Consider the following 22,304-nt stretch of genomic DNA (forward strand, 5'->3'; position numbering starts at 1 on the left):
AGCCGCTACAGTGACGCATCGTTCCTAAGAGTTTATTCAAAATAAATGGATTTAATGAGAATAAATAAATGTCGGCCAAGTTGCTGCGTCTTGAAGTGACTGCGCATAATTTTGACTTCGTCTGAAGACCGTCGATCTATTCATGGCCACGTCCTTCACTGAATCTTCGACTATTTACTACGCGTATAGTGTTTCACCGGGAAGGAAGTAGAAACTCCGAGTGCCAGTTATGTCAAAAAAATGGCCGCACCTCTCTCGGTAAAACGTAAACACGCGGTGTGACTCAACAATGCTCGACCGGCGGTGGTTTTGGGTTGGTCGGTTGGCTCGGGTCCTCGTTCGCATTGCGTGCGTGTAATTAAGAAGTGTCGATACCTGGGCTCGCCATTCGCAGCCGCGTTGCGAAACGCAGCCGCGCCGGCTCCCGTAGATCCGAATTATGTAACGGTGCCATTCCTACGGGTAATCGTCGTGTACCCCTGTCTTGCCAAGTGATTGATACCGAAACGGGAGGCGCGTGGATCTCAATTTGCTTTCTACGTTCGAGCGAGGACGATGATTTAGATCCTCGCCGATGCCTGTGTCGGCCGCGTGGAAACGTCCCGACGGATTTTCATTTGTCAACGCCGATCAGACCTTTGCGCCTCGGCTCGTCGCTCCGTCTGAGAATCATCCGGTGCACGGGTGCTTCTCGCTCGATGGATCTCGAGAAGCCGGAATTCGATGCGTCGAATCTCGACATTTTTTTTGTCGAATATTAACTCTACGGACGGTGGAGATTTTTGAGATCGATGGCAGCACTTACATATTTTCACCGTATTCGCCATGCTAGTCGCTATTTAAGCATAGCGTCATTGCTTTAATTTAATTTTATTAGGAATTCGATAGGTGATCAATTGAAAATATTCTAAAATACTTTTAGTAAGCTTGAACTTGGATAGTTATTTTTCCTGTATTTTGTAACTTTTTAGTTTTCATTTTAGAAAAGTTTTTCTATTTTACTTGACATTGCTTTGCTTTACTTTCACTTTTCTTTAAATATTTATTTTTCAGTATACACGATAGCACAAAATTTAATGAAACCAATATTTAATTATTTTCGAAAAGCAAATTGTTATCTTCGGCAATTTTAACAGTTCTCCATTACCAATTAACATCCTCGTCATTTGTAATGATTATTTATTATTTATTAACCAAAACGTATTCGATTTACGATTATTGGAAATGGGTGTTTAAATACATTTAAACTAAGGTACATTTAAACTCTTTTCTATGCAGATGCTTTTCCACGACTGACCGTGGCCTTTCCGGAACTCCGAAAAGAAAACTCGGGTCCCCTCGTAATTCGAAACTGTTATGCTTGTGCCTCACAAGGCCAAGCACTTCTACGAGGTGTATATTTTCCTATCTTAATTTCCATCGCTTCTAAGAACATTGATTTGTTTTTGTCCATGCAGAAATATCGTATTGTGGGTAATACGTAATATTCCAATAACGATCAACAGCGACACGTAACAATTACTTGTTTCGAATCATTGCGCTCTTCAAAATGGAGGTCGTCCATCGAAGGAGCCAGAGCGAAGAATCTGCGAGAGCCATGCGTCGGGCGACGAACGTTGCTCTGCCGTTTTTTTCGTTGCGTGTCGGTTTGTTTGCGCAAGAGGATCTCGGAATGAGAATTAGGAAGCTGTTTGTAGCGTTCCGACGCGTTATCACGTGTTTTCAAAGGAGTGTAATTCGAGTCATTAATTCGAGCAGCACCGCGGTGGAACCGCGCGTACGAGGCAATTACCACGCGGCGGCGAGAGCACACCGGCGTTGTTTCGCATTGTAGTGGAAAATTTATTAGCATGCGCCTGTTACAGAGGGGCCAGACTTTTTTTTTAACATTTATAATTCGCGGCGGCGCGGACTCGTACGGTAGCCGGTGCCCGAGCACATGAATAATAAACCAGAAGATTACTCTAGGGCGAAGTTTGCACGAGCAAATGGCCGAATCGAATGGTTTGTAACAGACGGCTTTTGTGTGTTCGTAGTCGGTCGGTGGTGTTCGAGGTTAGATTAAACCGCGGTGATTTAAATCGTTGTAGTCGGATCGTTATTTCATTCATCGTGCTGTTAGGTATAGAAACAAACTGTGCCTTGGCTCGTGAACAATAATGATGGAAATAGCAAATTACCGTAACTGTAAACCGCGGCTGTTACGCGTGCTCGTGTGTTAGAACCGTTTACTCGGACCTAATTAATACGGATTTAATGTGTTCTCTTAATCTTGGCCCATTGTTACGCTACGGATTTCTTTTTGTCAATTTCTAGGATTTACTTGATCTTTCTGCTCCCTTGCCGACTAACTCATTACACGGTTACTTCTTAGTATTTTACTACTTGAACATTTTATTATCCAATTATTAGATTATTTGGCTATTCGACTACTTGATTACTTGACTTTTGGTTACCTTATGCTTTACTTTTTAATTTTTCTATTCGTCTTTTGTCTATTTATACTACTCTATTTATACTACTTTACTATTTAATCATTTGACTGTTTGGCTATGTAATTATTTGACTATTTAGCTACTTGATTATTTGATCTTTCTATTACTCTATACTATTTCGTAACTCTACTATTTGTTTTTCGTCTATTTTACTACTTCGCTATTTGATTATTTGATTGTTTAACTATTTTATTATTTGATTATTTGCGTATGGGATTACTTAACTATTTGGCTGCATGAATGCTTGATCTCTCAACTGTCTTCGAACTACTTTATGTTATAATTAGTTAAATAACCAGGCAGTGGATTTTGGTATATATATATATATATATATTAACAATGTGACCGTTACGTACACGTTCTCTATACAAGAATGATCTTACATAGCTAAACAGAGTCGGTGGTTCCCAGAAGAGAACATTCTGGAATTCTTAATATAGTAATTGTATCTCTACATAGGTGTCGACGTCGTTAACGTAATTAAACACCTATCGTGTCCTACCATATCGACACATATCGTGTTTACAGTTATAAGCTAAAACAGCTATTCTAACACTTTATTACTATTGTAGTCGTCTATGTGATTGTTCGACTACTTAACTGTTTATGTATTTAGCTCTTTAACTATTTAAATATTTTAACAATTAATTATGTATCTATTTCACCGTTTATTCATTTAACTATTTAACTATTCAAATATTTTAATAATTAATTCAATCATTATAGTATCTAAATATTTCACTAAGTATTTAACTATGTAACTATTTAAACATTTAAATAATTAAGTATTTAACTATTCAACTATTTAAAAATGTAACTACTTAATTATTATAATAATCCATCGTTTTACTATCCAACTGCTTCGCTACGTTACTATGTACTCAACTGCGTGACGAGCTATCAAAGGTGAAGTTCCGAGAACAATGTCCCCAGGTGTCGTACTAATTTCTATACTCCCGTTTACACCTGCGGATGTCTCTTGGCAATACATAACACTCGTGCACCTCGTTCGGATATCACCTCGAGGCCTGTTTAAATTTGATTGCATCGACTCGTGTCTCGCTCGCCTAGCAAGATTAATTCGTGTTCCCCTCGTGTGTCGGCGCACACGAAACCAGCATCTGGTCGCGATGGAATTTTAAACGATCCACGGACGACTGTTTTACACTATTGCAGGCAGAAGTCACGTCCATTCAGCTCGCCGAATGTCGCAACGGAGCGAGCGAACGAACCAGGCTCACTTATGAAATCACTGTTGAAATCTGCTCTTTCCCGCGCGATCCCCCGATAAGATTCATTCACGATCCCTCGGGTGTACATCGTTGTGATTAATGCTTCCTTAATCGCGAGAAGGGAAGCGATTTTTTTTTCGACTGATCCGCTGCGACAATCTAATCCGCGGATCTGAAGCGAAAAATGCTTGCGGCGAAACGCGTCGGCGGTGTTCCTTTGAAACTTTAACTGTTTGCGGAATTTGTATGGTACAGGCATAGAATAGAGATCATTTTGTAGCTGAAAGTTCAAGGAATACGATTGTGTTTTGTTGAATTTTTATGAAAGGAATTTTCCTGCCGAAAATTCGGAATAAGAGTTCGAGAACAGCTTTTATTTAGTAACTAAACACGAGCGACGTTCGTGCGCTTGTCAAATCGTCAATTTTAATAAGAACGTCCTGTAACGAAGCTCATTATGTTGCTGAAACTTCCTCCAACACAGCTATATTTTAAAAACTATCTTCAAACAATTATCCCGCATGATATTTTCCTATTTGAATACCAATATCGAAGCTCTCTTTATCGCATCTGGTATAACTCTAATCGACACACTCTCGCGACGGTTAAATCCTTGAAAGAAGCCTCTTCAGCAAAAACGAAAATTTTCCACGATAGAGCGAAGCATCCCGATTGAAACGAAACAAATTTCAATCGGATCCGACGAACAGTCTCTCCGAGATGAAACTTCGCAGGCGCAAACGCCGCTTCCGTGAAACCGTGAAACGCCGCAACGTTCAAACGTCCGTAGTTCCTCGATAAGCGTGGGACCAGTAGAATAATGCCATAAACTTTTCCCCCCTAATCTCAATTTATGCTTCCACTTTAGGAGCCAAACGATTGGAATCATAACGATCGCTCGATAAAAACCGGCGTTCCGAATCGAAAAAGGCCGCAGTCCGCCGGTAGCTCGAACGTTTTCGCGCGATTTTACGAACGGCGGACAACTGGGCCGATTTTCACGGAGATTACGGTCTCGTTTTGCGTTGTATAACACCGGTGGTCGGGTCGTTCGTTCCTCGAAAAGACAAGAAAAAACGGATTAACGATCCGGAGAAGAGAAAGGGGAGAGAGAGAGAGACTGAAAGAATAAACGGGCTCTCGATGAGACAGCGCGCCGGTGCGCCGCTGATTTCGCGAGTAATTATTCTATCGTGAACAAAGTGTAATTAAGCTCGACTGATGACGCCGCATAATTCCATTATATAATTAAGCCGCGAAAGATGCCGCGCGAGAAACTCCGGCTCGCCTTGGCCAAGTTTTTCTATCTCGGGATGATAATGACGTCATTAAAAAAATCATTGCGATTCGAAATCGGAGTACGTATAGCGATCGTTCCGATCGGGGGACAACTAGCGAATTTACGTACGTAACGCGTGACTGTCGCCAACAAGTTATGAAAGTCGGAAACGCGATGATGTTGTGACTGTTTTGCACTAATTTGCGCTTTGTGTGGGAAAGGATAGCCTGGGTCGAAGTTCAAGCATTAATGTTAGTCAATAGACGGCGGATCTTCGTGCGGAAACATCGTTCCTCGTGTCTATTATGAAAGCCCGATGTGACCTGTGACGTAAAAAAAAACACGAACTAAATTACAGAGTTCTTTTTCTGTTAATTACAAGAAGCAAGAACTGAAGCAAAATTGTCGGCGTCGGTTAGAAAAGAAACAGGAAGCAAATACAATTGTAGTTTTACCGAGTGCAACAAGCAAGAGCTGAATACTATTTTTCTGCATTAATTGCAAGAGGAAAGAACCAAATGAAAGTTGTCTGTGTCAATTACAAAGAACAAGGCCTAAGTGAAAATTATGCACATAATCTGTAAGAATACAATTCCTTTGCATTGATTACAGAAAGAAAAATCTAAATAAAAATTGCCTGTATTAATTACAAGAGATAGGAGGTAAATACAATTTGTCTTTGTCAATTATAAGAAGTCATAACAAAGTACAATTTTTCTTAATTACTTATGAGAAACAAGACCTAAATAAAAATGGTCTTACTCAATTATGAGAAGCAATGGATAAAAAGGCAATTGTGCTAAATTAATTGTAAGGAGAAAATCCTGAATAGAAAAAGAAAACAATTTTTTTGTATTAATTACAAAAAGCAAATCCTGAATAAAAATTGTCTTTTTGAACTATAAGAAGCAAAATGATTACGTAAAATTTATTTGCATTAGTTACAATTAGTTTGCATTACATAAAAGTTGTCTTTATCGATTATAAAAAGCAAGACTGAAATGAATCATCCTCCAAGAAAAATGACACGAATGTCCTTGTTACTGTAATAAAAGTGTTATAAAATTACAGTGATTTGCATCTGTTTCTTATCTTTTTTTTTTAAATTGAAATTTCAAAGTTAAAGCTACGCGAAGTATTAATGCAGTGTCGAATCCAGGAGCAGTGACCAGTGGCGCACACGTAAATGGTAACTGATCCCCGTCGGACACAAGAGTACGATAAGGCAGATTGAGTTATGGGAAACGATCCTCTCGTTTTTATCGCGCGTTTCGTCTTCCAAGTGTCTCACCGTTCCAGTGTATCCAGTTACTTGTCGCAGAATCTGGCCGTCAGTGATAACAAGCTAACTCTTGGAGCGCCGACGTCGACATCCGATGCGCTCTAGCAATTTAGAAAAATTAATAGTCGAATATCTTTCCATTTTAAACATTTATTGACTACCGAGAACGGCATTTTGGTTCGTATCGATAGGATGACGCGACTAGACCTAATAAACATGCAAGTAAAAAGATTTCATTATTTTCTTACCTGGATAATTGCAGCGCCAATAAATAGCTGAGATTCTCCCGATTAAAATGAGTCCGAACACGATGTAAATCGGAGTAGTTTCATCGAAGCGATCATTATTATATAGGGTGTTGATCATTTTAATTAGTTGATCATTTGAAATCCTTAAAAATCTGTCTGCACACAGGAACTTTTCGAAAGGAATTCATCCTCGAAACCATGTATTTAACAATTTTTCATAAAAGACATAGTTTCAAAGTTCAGGTGTGCAAGTTAAACGACTCACTCGGTAGATCGCTTAATATTAACCGAAGAGTGGCTGAAATTCATCCGATTCATATCGCGTTTGGACTCATTTTAATCGGAAAAATCTCAGCTATCCATTCATGCTACAGTTACATAGGAATCGGATAATTATTTAAAATGAAACTTTCTTCATCGCATGTTTATTTTTTACTGGTCGCGGTGTCGGTGTCGGTGTCGCTTCCGCTTTAGAACCCCAATCGTCGCTATTATGATTGCTTTGTAATCCGGCCGATTTTACGATCCCTGACTAAATATCGTATCCGTTCTATTTCACCGAGTCTCGAATTCATATCAATTCAACCCACACCACTGTACTTTGAAATTTCTTTATGCTTCAGGAGCAGAGAGGAGAGACCATCCAGAATGGCTCTAACCGTGACGGAGGACACACCAGCGGACATGCTGGCCGGAAGTATGGAGCTTCTGGTCCAGTTGCCTCGGGAACATCATCAGCAGACTCAGAAGGTCACAGTGCCAAGAAGGTAATATTTTTTAAGTCGTTTCATTTTCAGAAAAAATTTCTTCTAAAGGTTTTATTACATTTTCAAGCATAATCTCGTTTAGTTTGAATAAAGACTGTACTAAATTTTTTTTAAAAATTCACTAAACTTTAGAACAGATCTCACTAAATTTTAACAAATTTCGTTAACATTTAATAAGGACCTCACTAAATTCAAAGTAATATTTCGCTTAACAAAGTATTTCATCGAGTTTCAAAAATGATATTACCAATTTCATAAAAGACTTTCACTAAATTTTTGAAAAAGAGATTTAATTCGATCCTTCCCGTTTCGATGAGAACGTAGAAATAGCAAAGAATTTTAATTGTTGCCGTGCATGCTTCACTTTACACCAAACAACTTCCGTCCGAAACATTTTTTTATAATGAACTATTGTAACGTAGCGTTCCATAAAATCACGGCTCGTCGTTTCAGAACGACAGCCGTAATTAAGGCGTTCGATTAAAATGGTCAATTAAAGTGTTCAACTTGAAAGTTTGAGTCCGTGTCGAGCGTGGCGTTATTGTCTCCGATGTGATTCAACATCTGGCGAGAAGCTGGTTCCGTCAGGTGTTCTAATTTACGAGTTTCTACTCGAGGGAACACGGATCGGTTCAGAAGAACCTGTCCTCTTCACGGTTACGCAATTTTCACACGTTCTCTCCCACGAAGAAAGGAATCGGAATACGCACCGTCACAAAAGAGATCGTCTAACGGTCCCGAGATATCGGCTTGGTTTTTCAACAAATCAATTGGCCACGCGGAAACTGGCAATTCTTTACAGTTCGGTGCGCTATCCTATAGTGGAACCTCGATTATCCGAATTTTCTGCTGTATTTATCGTGTAAATTAACGGAGATGTAATCTAGTCCTGTAAATCGTTGCGGAGATCCCAAATCAAAACAATTTAGTCGATGCAGTTAACACACAAAGTTACTTGAAATCAGGAATGAGAGATTCCTGAGGTCATTTGAAGCAACTTTTTCCTTTGCGAAAATGCAATCCGTGGCTTCGTTTACAAGATATTAAAGAAAAACAGTGACCAATGAGAGGCGTTCTCTAGAGGCGCGAGGCGATCGAGCCAATGAACGCACGGGTCCCTGTTCTTCTGATTGACTCGTCCGCCTCTTATTGGTTACCATTTTTCCTTAATAACTCGTAAACGAAGCCGCGTATTACAATTTCATAAAGGAAAAAGTTGCTTCAAATAACCTAAAGATCCCCTCACATCCCAATTTTGAGCAACCTTTGGAACACCCTGTGTATTTAATTTTCTTTGTGTCTTCTTAAACACAACACATGAAATATGCACTCGCCGAAAACAGCTAACTGGTTAAAATAACAGAATCTTTATGCAAAACAGAAGTTACCTGCACCAATTATACAAGATTGAAGTTAAATAATAATAATGCAGGTCTTGTTCAAATCGCTTCAACCATTCGAAAATAGTATGTCAAGATATTCTTCCGTTCTGACGATTCATTTGCCGTATTTCACTTGCAGCCGTTTTCAATTTACCAATTTTGTTAATACTCGGATAAGCGTAATCCGAGTCGGTGTAAGATTCTATTAGGTTCTTATACTTTACTGTCCGGTAAAAGAGAAATTAGCATGAACAAGATCCGCAATCTGCATACGCGCGTATCTATAAGCGTACACGCAATTACGTGGAACTGAATATTATACGGCAACATATTTCACGTGAAATTACACGGAACGCTCGTCGAACGAAGCACCGCCACGCACAGCATCCATATGTAATCTAAATCTGTAAGCCGGCGTCAGTTTTTTTCAAGGTTCGCTTATTTCATCGGAACGCCGTGTGTCCCAGAATGTTAGCATAATTTCAGATTGACCGATCGGCACAATTACGAAAACCGTCTTATCGGAGCAGGTGCGGCAACCAATTGTTTATTTTGCCAGCATTCCGCGCTATGCAGCAATCGCGGTTTTATAGTTTCTTATTCACGGGAAGACGAAACGGGACGTTTTATACAGGGTGTGACATTTTAATTTGTTCGAAGAACGAATGGTTTTGTTTTCCACGAGGTATTATAGCTTCTAGATTTTCGAAGTATCATGTACAGTTATGGAAATAATTTTGTACGTCAAGTGAAATATATAGTTATTTACATCGTACAATTTTTGTTAATAGAATTTGAAAATTTTGTGCAAGATCGATATAGACTCGATTAATATTTTTTTATTTGTATTTATAGTTGTATGATAAATGCAATTGGAGATGTGTTAATTGCAAGAAATACTTAATAGGTAGTTAGTCTTTGTGATAGTATCGTATATGTAATCATAAATCGTAATTCGGATTTTCGGTCAATTAAATTACATTGCACTTTGTGCACAAAATGCTAGGTAATTAAATCACATTAAGCTGTACATACTACAATAGCATTGTGTTACAATTATCTTGCACATGTTACAATTACATTGTACATATTACAGTGACATTGTACGTGTTATAATGAAATGGTACATTATACATATTACAGTTATATTATGCGTCTTATAATTAAATTTTGCCTATTTCAATTAAATTGTATCTATTGCGATTAAATCATTCATATTACAATTAAGCTATATTTATTACGATAAAATTGTATCTATTACGATGAAATTGTACCTAATACATTTAAATCGAACCCGTTACAATTAAATTGTATTTATTACAATTAAAATGTACCTATCACAATCAGAATGTATCAATTACAATTAAATCATACCTATTAGAATTAGAATGACGATCGAAACAATTAGAAACGAATTAACTGAAAGGCGGACAATCTAATTAAATTACAGTACAGTCAAATTGCCATGCAACTGAAACACGGTCTAATGAAATAGCGAGATTGGGTTACGATGTAATTGAATTAGCACGACCATGGGCACCGGTGCATCGATAGGAGGAAAGCAACCGTTCACAGATGAACAAGTCTCCCGGTATCCAGAGTTTTCTATCGGCGACACGTGCCGCGGCAACCGCGAATCATCCTCGGCGATGCTTTCTAACGACACCAAAAGCCGCAGAGCTCTCGGCGGAGGAGAAATTCCCTGCCGAGATCAGTTTTTCCCCCGGTCGGCATGGTCGCTCGAACGTTTTTTCTATCGGGCGACGTTGATCCTCGCGCGCTTTCCAGAAATTCGGGTCGCTGTCCCACACCGTGTCGCGCCAGGTGAAACGAGACGCGCGAGCGCGCGCGCGCTCCCCGGGCCTACCTGTCCCGCAGAAGTCATGACTAACGACGCGCTTACCGGCGCGAGAAATGTGCTCGGCTTGAAGGAAAGTTAACACCGAGTTTCCCGCCGGAGAAACGTTTGTCACTTTGATCAACGGCCGAACGGTGGTGTCTTGTCGCGATTGTCCGACAAAGTCGCTTTCCAGGCGCCGAATACTTCGAGCATTGACCAGCTTTCGATATCAACACTTTTCTTGTTCAACCCTGAATTGCTCAAATCGATATCATCCGAAAGTCACAATATGGTCGGTCGTCGAACTCGTTTTTTTCGACAGCGATAGCCTGCGCGGTCGAAAATATAGAGTGCCGTTTAAATAGGTCAAGATGACCCTGATTTCTAGTCACGGAATAATAATTTTTGTAATCTATTGTATTTCAATGTGCAGCTGATTAACTTTCGTTCGAAACATTTTTTCGTCAGACTATCGGATATGCTTGACAAATCGTGGCGATCTGTTACATGTCACGCTATGTATACATGTAACTTATACATACATATAAACGTCGTATATAAAAGTCATTTCAAGGATAAATATCGAATTTCTTTGTTTCTTCACTTCCATGTGATAAAACAGAAATAAAACATTGACTTATAAAACATGAGACGACGTTGGTCTGGCCTTGAGAAATTGTTGTTTAAGAGATTTGTTTATTGACATTCTATATGTGGAATGATAGCGAAAGTGTTGCAAGCGTGTGGCGTTCGATATAATAAAAGTTGGATGATGGGAAGTTGAGTAAAATGTTTGGTAAAGGATTGATAACGATTTGTTGTATCTCTGTTCACAGTACGCCGATGATGGACCTACTTGTGCAGATAGCAACGGCTCACAAGTTGACCGCCTCTAGTTACACGCTGCAAGCTATAGGGGCGCGTGGTATGGTTCTACCTCATCAACCAAATACACCTATCGGTGCATTGGATGCGCTTCAGGTAAATCATTGAAAGAGAATTAAGTGGAAAGTGTTTGTTAATATCTCCATTTCAATCTTTCAGACATATTCGGCTGGTTTACTAAATTTCAATATACACGTATTTGTTAATAGAACGTTTCCCGGAAACAGCAATATATTTCTAACTTACAAAGAGTTACGAATATTTGTAATAAACAAACTGTAATTAATTCTGAAAAATTCGGTTTCGAAGACTTAAATATGTTCGCTATATAAAATCATAATTAATTAGGAAAAATTCCGAGAAATAAGCAATGCTCGGTACCGAAAATTGTCATTAATGTTGAACAATTGAATTTGAAAGAGTTCAGTGTTCAGAATATGTATAACAATGCTCACAATATAAGACTGTAATTAATTTTGAAAAGTTAAGTTACTTGGGATAAAAAAAACTACTTCACTTAAGAAAAAAAAAAATAAAAAGAATTTAGTTTCCGTATAAAAATTTAATTTAGTTTCTCTATGAACTATAATAAAATAATAAAATAGAAATTAATTTCTCGATATATTACGAGGATGAGAGAAGCGCGCGATCGTTTTGTAGACGTTTAGCAATGAATGTAATTGATGCGTTCAAGGATGATGCATCGACGTGTGTTTGGTTCTCGTTGCATTGGCTGCAATATTATCCGAGAAACGCAAGGATCGATGGTTTCTACAGCTGTCCTAAGAACAGTCGTTACTTCTCCGCTTTTTCTTCGGCAGCAAAATGAGGAGGGTTTGCCGACGAGGAAGTGCCCTACAGTTCCCAGAACCGTGTGATCCTTGAACGTTATTAAGTCCCTTCCACGGAAATCCTCAAATCTCGAACTTGTTATTTCTCGCCGATTTGTGGCTAAGAAGGAAGAAGGTGCTGCTGTGTATAGCTCTCCGAGACACACGATTTCAGAGAATAGATAGATCCATGTTGCACAGAAATTTTGTTGCGTTTCGAATTAAACAAAATTGGTATATTTTGATTAACAAAGGATTCACATAACAAGAAAGCAGAATAAAATGATAATTCAATTGAATTTATTGTTATGGAATCGGACGATAACAATTGATAAATCTTCTGTAGTGACACGTTAAAACTTGCCAACAGAAGGGAACACATTTATAACATTCGTTGATGGTATTACCAATTGCTTTAGAAAGAAAGCATTCAATAAATAACGAATCACGCAATTATATATTAATCAGGTTTGACAATGTTCGACAACTGAAATTACAAAATTCGCAAACAAAAGAACTGCTCTCGAGACGCGCAAATAAAATAATTACTATGAAATACAAAATCGGAAAACGAATTAAAAATGCAGGTGAGATTGCTGTCTAAACAATTGCTACCATATCAGCAAATAAAAGCCGATACAATCAAAAATAAATTAACAGTGTGTTAATCAGATTTGATAAGGTTTGATATTGCAATTGATATCTTAAATTAAACGAACAAAATAATTACAGCAGATAAAAGAATTGCTGGAAATTGTTAGAAATTGAATATGAACTTGTTAAACCTTTCTCGAATTTATTATAAACAATAATCGTATTTTAATCATTCTTTAAATATAAACTGATATAGTAATGTAACAAGTATTTTAATTTTTTGCACTCTCGACAGAGCTCCGCTGCGGAGACAATGAAGATAAACTTCAAGTGGCTCCATTGCGGAGCTTCCGAATACAAAGGATTAATCACGTTCGACGACGTTTGATGTTGCAGGTGAAATTGCTACCAAAACAGGGAACCTTCGTGCCACGTAAGGCGAAGCAGGCAAATCAACCTTTTGAAACGACTTTCAGGTTGCAGGTAAAAGCAGCAACACTATTCAACAATCCGATATCTTTTTCTACTCGTGTTTGCGGCTGAAAAAAAGGACGCTGCAAACAAACGGTTGTTTTTTTCGACGAACGATAAAATCCGATCGTGTCATTGTTTCTTTCCCCACAATTTTATCGATGACACAGTTATGACTCGGTTAGCGATTACGACGACTCGTGGAATTGTTGCAGGTGCATCTGCCGAGGAACCAATTGTACGTGTCCAGAGTCAGCCCGAAAATGAATCTCGGCGACATACTGGACGAGGTCTGCCGCGAGAAGAATCTGGACAGGAGCAAATACGAGTTACGTCATCCAGGTAAAATGCGGAGTTCCATGAATTCACATTTCTTAGATTTTAGGTCGCCCATTAAAAAGGAGAAAAAATTTCATTGATTATTCAAGAGCCAATTTTGATGCTCGTGTTGGTTAAGCGTGAAACGGAATTGCTAATAATAACTGGCCGAGTGAAATGAAATTGTCAAAAATAAAACCGTTGGAACGGGATTGTTAGAAATATAATGGAGGACATATGAAACTATGACGAATGTACGAGTGGAATGATATTGTGAAAAGCAGCCAAACATGGTAGGATCAAATTATTAGAATAGGATTATTAGAAATATATAAAGTGAAAAACAAATCAAATTATAAAGAATAGTTAAATGTACAAGTAGAATAAGATTGACAAAAGTATCCAGACCTGCAGAAATAAAATTATTAGATTAGAATTGTTGGAAACTCGTGAAAGGGAACACAAATAAAATGATATAGAACAGTTAAATGCAGAAGTAGAATAATATCATCAATAGCAGCCAAACATGGAAAAATAAAATTGTTACAATAGGTGTATTAAAAATACATAAGTATAAAAGACAAATGAAATTGTCAAAAGTAGTTAAATGTACAAGTGCCAAACACAAATAAATAAAATTGTTAAAATAAGACCGTTGAAAATAGATAAATACAAAAGGCAAGTAAAATAATAAGAAATAGCTAAATAAACAAATGAAATAAGATTACCAAAAGCAGCCAGACATAGAAGAATAAAACTATTAATACAGTATTTTAAGAAATACGCGCAAGCATGATACAGATGAATATAAAAGACAAATAAAATGATTAAAAGTAGAAAGACAGAAATGGTTAAAAACAGCAAAGAATAAAAAGGAGAATACATCTCGCCAATCAATGGAATAGAAATAATGAACGTATCAACCTTAACTTCTTGTAGCTATCAAAAGGTCAGTAATGTCAAGCCAAATAAACTTTCACGATCTCCAATAATGATTGAATAATTTTAAATGGATGGCTCTTTCAATGATTGCGATTAGCCGTGTTTTCGGTGAAAGGGTATACGTAAAAGCTTGCCCGGAGAAAGTGAATTTGGAATCTCCGAGTCCAACGACGAAAAATTTGAAAGTCTCGTTGCACCAAGGAGATCCTGTTTTTCGGTCGGTGGTTTTGAACAGGCTGCGAGCGGTTTCAGCGATAAGACTTCTTTTCGAAAAATATTGTCGAGATTAGGTTACTCGAACCTGTCGCGGAAGAATGTCGAAAAATTTGGACTGGTCAGTGCTACCGGTTTAAATATCAAACGCGAACGAATCGATCCGCGTCCGATCGTAAGTGTACCGACTATAATATATCACGTCATCCGAGTAATAGCCAATCGAATAGGGAATTCATTATTAACTGATTTCTTTCGCTTCCGTGAACGATAGCGTGCCTGAATACTTTCGCTGTGAATCGCTTTGGAACGTCTTAATGATCATCATTACAGAATCCTTAATAATCATTATAGAATCATTAATGAATGCATACAATTATTTCTTTTAAAATTATTATTAGAGAATTGAATAGTATGGAAGCTATCGGCTGTTCAAGTACCCAATAAAGAATTGTAATTTCTCGCAAATGGCTCGCTGACAACAGTCTCTTCTAAATGATCTCTAACAATTAGTATTGCTGCAATGAGAATTATTAATCTAGAAATATAATTGGTGTAATAAGTTTACCGCCATTTAAAACGTAAATTAGGCGCATCTGAACGGCGCAATAAATTATTCATTTGCTTGCTAATGAAACTATTAACGTTCGAAATAAATGTCTTTATAGAATTCTCGCTTGCCGGTCTGCCCATAAAAACCAAAATTTACACGATCTGCAGTGACCTCTGTGTGTCCTTGATAGCGGAGAAATTAATAACATTATCTTTATGGCAAGATAACTTCGGGAAAAATATCGACGAATCGACCTGCGAGCAAATATACACTATATTATGTGAAAAAATCCCATCGTCGTCCTTAATATTATCAAAATTGATTTTCGAAAGCTGGCAAACGAAAGAATTGTTGCGAGAAAGTGTAATTATGAAATTATATCGTGTTCCAAAATAATTCATGCATTATCAAATTTGTTTATATCTTTTTATATTTATTTTTATTATATTGTCAGTGTCAAAATTCGTACCCATAAAATACAATAAATCATTTAAAATAAAAATACTATGAACTGGAAAAACCACTTTGAATTTAATATTAAAATCGCTTCGAGTGCAAAGGATTAATGGTAAAAAAAAATATATTCACTACCGCGATTAGAAAGAACTGTATCGACAATTGTTTTTTAATATCAGGCACCTCGAAAATTTATCTTTAAAACAAGAATGCAACGATTGTAAACTATATATATGTATATATGTGTATGTATTGTAATTTTCGTTATCCTTATTTACAAGAAATTAATCAGTAATAACGAGAGATAATAAAAATCGTACGTTATTAGATGGCGTTTGTTAAAAACATAGGTAAGCGACGTGAATATCACTCCGGAATCCGTCAGGCAAGCATCGCCGTCGAAAAATGTTATTGAATCCGTGCCATAATGACGCCGGGATCGTGAAGCTCTCCGATATAAAATATTCTCAGCGATCCGATCCCTGTTACGACCGGGCAAGTACTGTAACAGGCGATTCACCATAACACGAATGAATCACAGTTCATTAAATATGCTATCTATACGCCCCGAAGGTTGGACGAACGTTTTTCGGGTAATTGGAGGTGATACACGGACGGAAATATGTTTTCGCTGGCGCGTTTATCAGAACCGTGAAACTCCGTTCGACGATAAGTTAATAGCGAAGGACCTGCATAATTTGATTTTATTCGCCGCGATGCTCGCCAAACTGGTCGGTCTCCCACCGGATAGAATGAACAGGAAACTTCTGAATATAAATTTCCGTTTCTGAATGTAAATTACAGGGAACCAAGATGGCGGTCGTCACACCCTATGCAGAAACAGCTCCGATCGAATTATTATTACTACTATTATTATGCGATAAGAGAAATGTGTTTGTTTGAGAACAGTTTCACGCAAAATTTCGTGGAAACTAAAACAAATCAAACAAAAGCTTTTTCCGAAATTGTCGCAGTGGATGATCAAACCTACCGAGTTTTAAAATTTACTAACATATGTTCTATTCCTCATACGCGTGACAATACTAAAATTTAGACTTTTCATTATTGTTATTACAACGTATGTTTCAATTGAGAAATTTATTTAATTCCAGAATAAAAAGTATGAAACTATGAAAGTAGGTCTGTTAACCTACCCGGTAGATTTAGTGTTAAGTACCAGTAAAAATAAAAACTAACCGTTCCTACTTTCTATTAAAAAGAAAACATTTGTTGGTCGACTTTAAAAAAAAATTATCGATGGAAATTGAAATTTGTCTAACAACAATTCTCATAAATACGTAAGCGCAAATGGTGTCGGGTTCGAAAAGTCAGTGGCCCCCGCGGCTGGGCTCGTTTTGCGTCGACCAATATGGCTTCCGAAGCCGTGCAGCCGGCGCATATAAATATACATACAATATGTACACGTATGCACGCACATAACAGCCTTCGCAATCCGATTTCCCTGAAATTCTGCATTCCCGTCGACCGCGCAAATGAAAGTCTTCCTATGAGTCTTCAGCGTGTGACACGATCCAGATTTCAGGCACTGGTGTGCTCGAGCAACGTGGTAAAAAAGTAGACCAATCTTCAGCATCGGCATCAGGTTTCTACTTATTTCCATCTACTCAACATTCATTTGTAACAATCTAGTTCGAGCATCTCACCAACGCCAACTATTGTCCATTAATCCTTTCAGATACCGCAAGCCGGTGGTATCCGAAATCATTTGAAAGTCGTGGTATGAGTCTTGCAAATTATAAAATATATTTCTGCGCTGTACGTACAAGAATCCTAGTAATTTTCTTCTAAATTATAAGTGGTGGATCATAGTATACCCAAGCATTGCATTAGAATTTTCTAAGATCACTTGGAGATCACGATATAAAATTTGTATAAGTAGTATTGAACTAGATACCACAGCCTAAGAGCTAATAAATATTTTAATAATTGCGCTATATAAGAATCCTAGCAGTTTTCTTCTAAATTAGAATGGGTGAATCAAAATATACTCAATTATTGCATCGGAATTTTCTAAAATCACTTGAAGATCATTACATGAGTCGTTCAAAGCGGCGATCAGTCTTGATCCAAATACTTACGTGCTTCCAAGAGTCAACAAACATTTAACACTTTCTATTACATTTACAACAATTCTAACAGTTTTCTTTCAAATTGTAAATGGTAGTTCGGAATAAAGCCAACCGTTGCATTGAGATCTTCAGAGTATTGCTCAAGACAACTCGTTCAGTTGGCTCAGTTAGATTCGCAGATGAAATTGCCATTTCTATTGAAAAATGCCTCGTTAGGTTCACAATTATCCATCCCCAGCATAGCTGGCATTCGCTGATAACGGTGCTCCCAGCCCCGTATTTTTCAGACACCCTGTGGATGCCGAGTCCTTACGTGTGCCGGTGCACGAGATATTTCAGTTAGCTAGTTACACCAGCCAGTTGTGTTAAGATCGCTATCGCAAGGTTGCCGCGGCCGGCTCTTCCACTTGTTACTTCTAGTCGTTAACCGTGCACGGTCTCCGTTCGCATGCTCGGCGTTTCTATACCCCTTCTAGGATGAGCTCGCACCATCGGCCCGATCGCCGATTCCACGGGAATTCCTCTGCTATCCGCTTTAATTAATTCCCGCGAATCCTGCTGTCAAGGTGTCCTAATTAACTCCGCTGTTCTCCTCGGTTATCACACTTTTATTTTGGATTATGGCACAGGTCGACAACCTTCTCTGGTTCCAAGAATCCCACTTCAACGGCTTTAGAATAACTGAAAAGATTTACTGCACCGAAAGAATGGAGCGTTGACTTTTCTCTTAAGTCATACAGGCTCAAGATTAATATAGTTAATTAGATTGGTAGACTCGTATTGAAGAAGAGTACATCCGGAAACCTCGATTCTGTTTTACTAACGCCGTACAATTTTCTCCTTTCAGCAAACCTGGAGACTCTGGACCTGTCCCTGTCTCTGCAAGACTACCACCTCCAAGAGGTCACGTTGTACGCCAAGCAAGGAAGGACCCTGGGCTCGGCGCTCAGCACGCAGGACATAATGGTTCTGCACAGGCAAGAGGAACGGAGGAGGCAGCAAGCCAAGCAAGGTGTTTTCGGATTTGTATTCAAGAAGTCCAAGGAGTGTTCGTTGAGCACGGACAGTCTAGGTGGGCGAAGCGCTTCGCCAGCTAGGAGCGACGAGACCGGGAGGAGCACTAGTCCACTGCAACCGCCTGCCAGGCCGTTGAGGAAACGGAGACCCGCTCCGAAGCCACCTGTCGAGGCTCAGCCGGAAGTGAGTAATGCCTCTGGACCGCTTATCGGAGCACAGAACATCCTCGCAGAGGTCAGACTCCAGTTGCTTTGGATTGGACGACTTCGAGTCATGCCTTTCCTCTCATTGGAGCGAAGACTTTGGACTAGTAGCTGAGGCTTCAGAAAGTCTACATATTAACCTTTTGCACTCATAGCCATTTTAATTCCAAATCCAAAATAATTTTTCCAGAATATAATATTGTCACTTTGTATGATTTATTACAAGTTATATGAAATTGAACCTATTGGCATGTGCAATATTTGTTCTGTTACCAGTTTATTGAAATAGAAACAAATTTAACAATGTAAATATTATTTTGGAACGTGATAAAACAATTTCTAATGGAGCCACACGAGTGCAAATGATAAACACTAAACCTACCAAGCAATAATAGTAATTGGGGTGCATTGCTTCATAAAAGTAATAAAATCGAATTTATTTAGACTTTATAAAATTTCTATTATAAAACTTGCTCCAATAATGTAATTGATTCAAGCATTTTCCATGAAGGTAAAAGTAGTAGTAGTAGTCCAATTGCAGATATAAGAAATAGCAACGCAATGGTATAGCATACATTTCAAAATTTTTAACATGCTTGTCTAAATCCTTTTTTTTTTACCACAGGGTTCAGAGGAGAACCCGGGCGACTCCTGTAAAGACAAGGTAGTCATAAGTCACAGTCGCAACAGCAGTGACAGTTCTGGGTACCACGAGGCATCTGTGTTAAGTGACAACCCGGATTCTGCTGGAAGACTCCCGGAAACCCTTCCGAGAAGAGGCAGACTGCCGTTAGAGACGCCGAGGAAGTTGGCACAAACCTCCCAGTCTAGTAAGAGCCTCAGCAATCTGGCTAGCGTCCCTGGTACGCTTTCCCGGGGAATTAGCAGCACCTCGTTGAGTTCTACAGGTAGAATTCCTTGTGTAGTATTGTCCCGAGATCCTCTTAAGGTCCCCCCCGTTGCTTCTCGAGGATGTGAAGTATTGGAACTGTATCTGTAGATACTTAAACTTGACCTTAAGTACAGAGGTTGTATTGATGGTACATTAACCCCTTGCCGTACCATTTTCTTCCCAGTTATGATATCTAGAAGTTTTCCAATTATTGCAATAATTTCTAAAAAGAAAATTTATACCGTGTGTCTACATAATATTAATGGCAAGATATCAGAATTTTATTCAGTTTAGAGAGAACAGAAAAACATTCATACTTTATAGGTTATTACTAGAATCTCTAACACGACCTAAACTCCTTAAAGTACGACAAGGGGTTAAATATTTCAAAATGCTTTATTGGCTGGTCTGTGTTTATTTCTGTCATTGTGTCTCCATTACGTTCATCAATCCTTATATGTATAGTTGCTAGTTATCCAATTTTGTCGTCCATCGTACCAGCTAACTAGTTTCCAGACTGATTAGCGCTTGTTCGATAGGTTTACGAAAGAAAAGAGCAGCACCCCTTCCTCCAGGAGCCAGACCATTGTCGTCAGCAATCTCCACTCAAGCATTGGAGCGTATCGTGGACTCTGAGGAGTCCCTTACATCTGACATGGATCCTTCTAAGCCACCATCAGACATTGGCGCACCGTCCAAAGCAAACTCGGACATCGAGGAACGTCCGAAAGCTAGCTCGGACATCGGAGTCACCACCGCGGGTGCGAAGATCAACTTTGCCAAGCCGAAATCCATGGTTGTAGATTCGAAGCCTGGTAAAATGGACATCGAACCGCGTGTCAGATCCGGATCCATAAACGTTAAGTTGCCCAGTGACGAGGGCAAAACCGTACCTGTAGAAGACGCTCCTGTAGACGTTAGAGTACCCCGTAAAAGAGGTAAGCTAGTGCGTAGTCGCGGTACGATAGAAGACAACACACCTTCCTACAGCTTTATATCGAGGAATAGCTTCGAGCAGGTGATAGAGGAAGGGGAGGGAATGGAAATGATGAGGAGGCAGCGGAGTCTGTTCGATTTGGAAAAGACAAAGCTTCATTCCAAGATTAAGGAGTACAAGTCCGGCTTAAATAAACACGACGAGTTCTTTGAAAGTTTTACTAGCCAGTCCTTAGACCTAGAGTGCAACGATTCTAAGTCGCGTTCTAAGGTGCAGAAGTCCAGAAGCTTCGCTTGCACGAGTATCCCGAGGGCCAAGGAATCGTCTAAAAACGTTGTCCTCCGTGAAACCCCTAAGTCGTCTAGCCAGAATTCGTTTCAGAACCAAAGTAGGCTGATCAAAATGCAGACAATGCTTGATTTGGGCAACATATCGGCGGATGTGGAAAACATGCCAGAGTGTGGAATATTAGAGAATAGATTCAGCCCCGGGAAACTACACTCTGGTAACTACATCTGTGACGACAGGTGCCCAGCTAAGGCTTTGAAGCATAGCTTGAGCTTTCAGAACTGTATCAAGCTGAAGGACACGAAAATAGTGAGCAGCTTCGAGAAACCTAATTTATTGAACCGCAGCTTCTGCGTCAGAAACAGTAGATCCGACTCGATAGAGAATAGGCAGCCTAAGTTAGGCAATGTGAGCACCACTAAGTGCCACAACGGGTCCATTTTCTCTAGTCTCAATAGAGACACCTTCGATGATCTCATGGACAGTCATAAATCCAATCCTGCAGCGCCTCCACTGAGCAACCTGCAGATCTTTGCTATTTCGACTAAGCCCTTGGACATTCCAATGACCACCATAGATTCGATTCCCAGTAATGTTGATAAATTGCCATCGCTCCCTATTATTCAGCACAGCGAGTGCAGGTTAGAGTCTGAAAAGAAGCTGAGCATCTTAGAACCCCCTCCCCCAGGTCTAGTTAGCAGAGAGGAGTCCACGGAAAGTTGGAATAGGTTCTTGGTTCAGCTGAATTCTATTTTGGAAAGCCGGGTCGGCGAATTTGTGTAGACGCGCAGTGTTCAAGCCCACGAGACAAAAATCATAAGTTCTATTTACCTAACTGTATTTCAATTTTTATGTGTACCACTTTTAAAGATTTTGATTTTTGTCCATTTTGCAAGATGCTGTGAGGGATCTTGTCTTTAATTTTTACCACTGACGTTTTCGTTCCATCTCCTTTTAGATTTTGCATTACAGAGTATTGTGACGGAAGTAGCTGCTACCTGAGATTAAATCGAACCCTTATCTTGCATGCTTTACAAATTTGCAAACCCATGCACGACAGTTCTCTCTATTTCCTGCGCAAAATGGCCCT

General features: G+C 39.0%; 1 protein-coding gene across 10 annotated transcripts in view; it reads left to right on the forward strand.

The window, feature by feature from the left end:
- Positions 1–22,304, forward strand: part of LOC144473851 (uncharacterized) — a 136,634-nt gene that overhangs the window by 108,896 nt on the left and 5,434 nt on the right. For 9 of the 10 annotated variants that reach the window (XM_078188147.1, XM_078188158.1, XM_078188156.1 and 6 more), the window contains 7 exons: positions 7,160–7,303; positions 11,362–11,506; positions 13,231–13,317; positions 13,521–13,647; positions 18,725–19,077; positions 19,723–20,005; positions 20,529–20,927. In XM_078188147.1, coding sequence (XP_078044273.1) covers positions 7,160–7,303; positions 11,362–11,506; positions 13,231–13,317; positions 13,521–13,647; positions 18,725–19,077; positions 19,723–20,005; positions 20,529–20,927 — 1,538 coding nt within the window. The remainder of the gene's footprint in view (positions 1–7,159; positions 7,304–11,361; positions 11,507–13,230; positions 13,318–13,520; positions 13,648–18,724; positions 19,078–19,722; positions 20,006–20,528; positions 20,928–22,304) is intronic. The other variant, XM_078188154.1, reaches the window with a different exon arrangement.

This window comes from Augochlora pura, chromosome 7, assembly GCF_028453695.1.
Source record: "Augochlora pura isolate Apur16 chromosome 7, APUR_v2.2.1, whole genome shotgun sequence".
NCBI classification, from domain to species: Eukaryota; Metazoa; Arthropoda; class Insecta; order Hymenoptera; family Halictidae; genus Augochlora; species Augochlora pura.